The 995-nt window shown below is 52.4% G+C and overlaps 1 protein-coding gene across 1 annotated transcript; it reads right to left on the bottom strand.

Moving 5' to 3' along the window:
- Positions 1-659: 659 nt before the first annotated feature.
- LOC112401405 (histone H2B type 2-E-like) lies at positions 660-930 on the bottom strand (the record flags this gene model as incomplete). The annotated part of the gene is made up of 1 exon (XM_024747644.1): positions 660-930. A coding segment is annotated over one exon (271 nt), but the record flags the coding sequence as incomplete, so codon positions are not given.
- Positions 931-995: the final 65 nt, after the last annotated feature.

Raw genomic sequence — 995 nt, 5'->3', positions numbered from 1 at the left:
TTAACTGAATTCAGATTTGAGATATGTTAAGGGCGTACGAATGTGTAAGTGAAATTTTCACGTCCTTGGTACGCAGGTCTCTCACTGTTGTGGCCTCTCCTGGTGCAGAGCACAGGCTCCGGACGTGCAGGCTCAGCGGCCATGGCTTACGGGTCCAGCCGCTCTGCAGCATGTGGGATCTTCCCAGACCGGGGCACGAACCCGTGTCCCCTGCATCAGCAGGCGGACTCTAAACCACTGCACCACCAGGGAAACCCCGCTACTTCACTTTCTCAGTTACTATATCCCATATAAAAATCTCTGGACGACACTGTTATATACAGCTGGGAGAATAAAAATGGTCAATGAATCTTTTATGGAAAGAATTCTGACCATAAAGATCCCTAAAATGTCTGACAGAGAAACCATGAATAGAAATGACCATTTAGGAAAGTGACAAGGTGCATTTTGTCTAAGACTAGTTTGCGATTCTCTGTGGAATGAATGGCACTACAGACATATACTCAAGCGAGTGTATGGGGTTTATGGTATTACCCTCATGGCACAGGGCGACAACCCAGAGTGGATCGGACTCTTCAGAGCTACAAGTCTTTTCCTGCCAAGCGAGTGGCTCTGAAAAGAGCCTTTGGTTTGCGATGCTCAGGTGGTCCAGAGGCAGCTCATTTGCCGGTGGTGTATCTGATGACGGCCTTGCTGGCGTTGGACATGGCGTGCTTGCCCACCTCCCCAGGCAGCAGCAGGCGCACGGAGGTCTGGTTCTCTCTGGAGCTGAGGGTGGAGCGCTTGCTGGAGCGGACAAGGCGTGCCGCCTCGTTGGCGATTCGCTCAAAGATGTCCTTGACAAACGAATCCATGACATTCACAGCCTCCTGCGAAAGGCTCAGGCCTTCGTGGACCCGCTTCAGCACCCTGGGGAAATAGGCGGCAAAGCTGTCGAAGTCATCAGAGTGGCGGCGGCGGTGGCACTTCAGTGTCTTCTGCTGCGGGTTCTTCGG

This window comes from Neophocaena asiaeorientalis, unplaced genomic scaffold (assembly GCF_003031525.2).
Source record: "Neophocaena asiaeorientalis asiaeorientalis breed wild unplaced genomic scaffold, Neophocaena_asiaeorientalis_V1.1 scaffold917, whole genome shotgun sequence".
In the NCBI taxonomy this organism is placed as follows: Eukaryota; Metazoa; Chordata; class Mammalia; order Artiodactyla; family Phocoenidae; genus Neophocaena; species Neophocaena asiaeorientalis.
The sequence above is the reverse complement of the archived record's forward strand: the minus strand, read 5'-3'. Positions and strand labels throughout refer to the sequence as shown.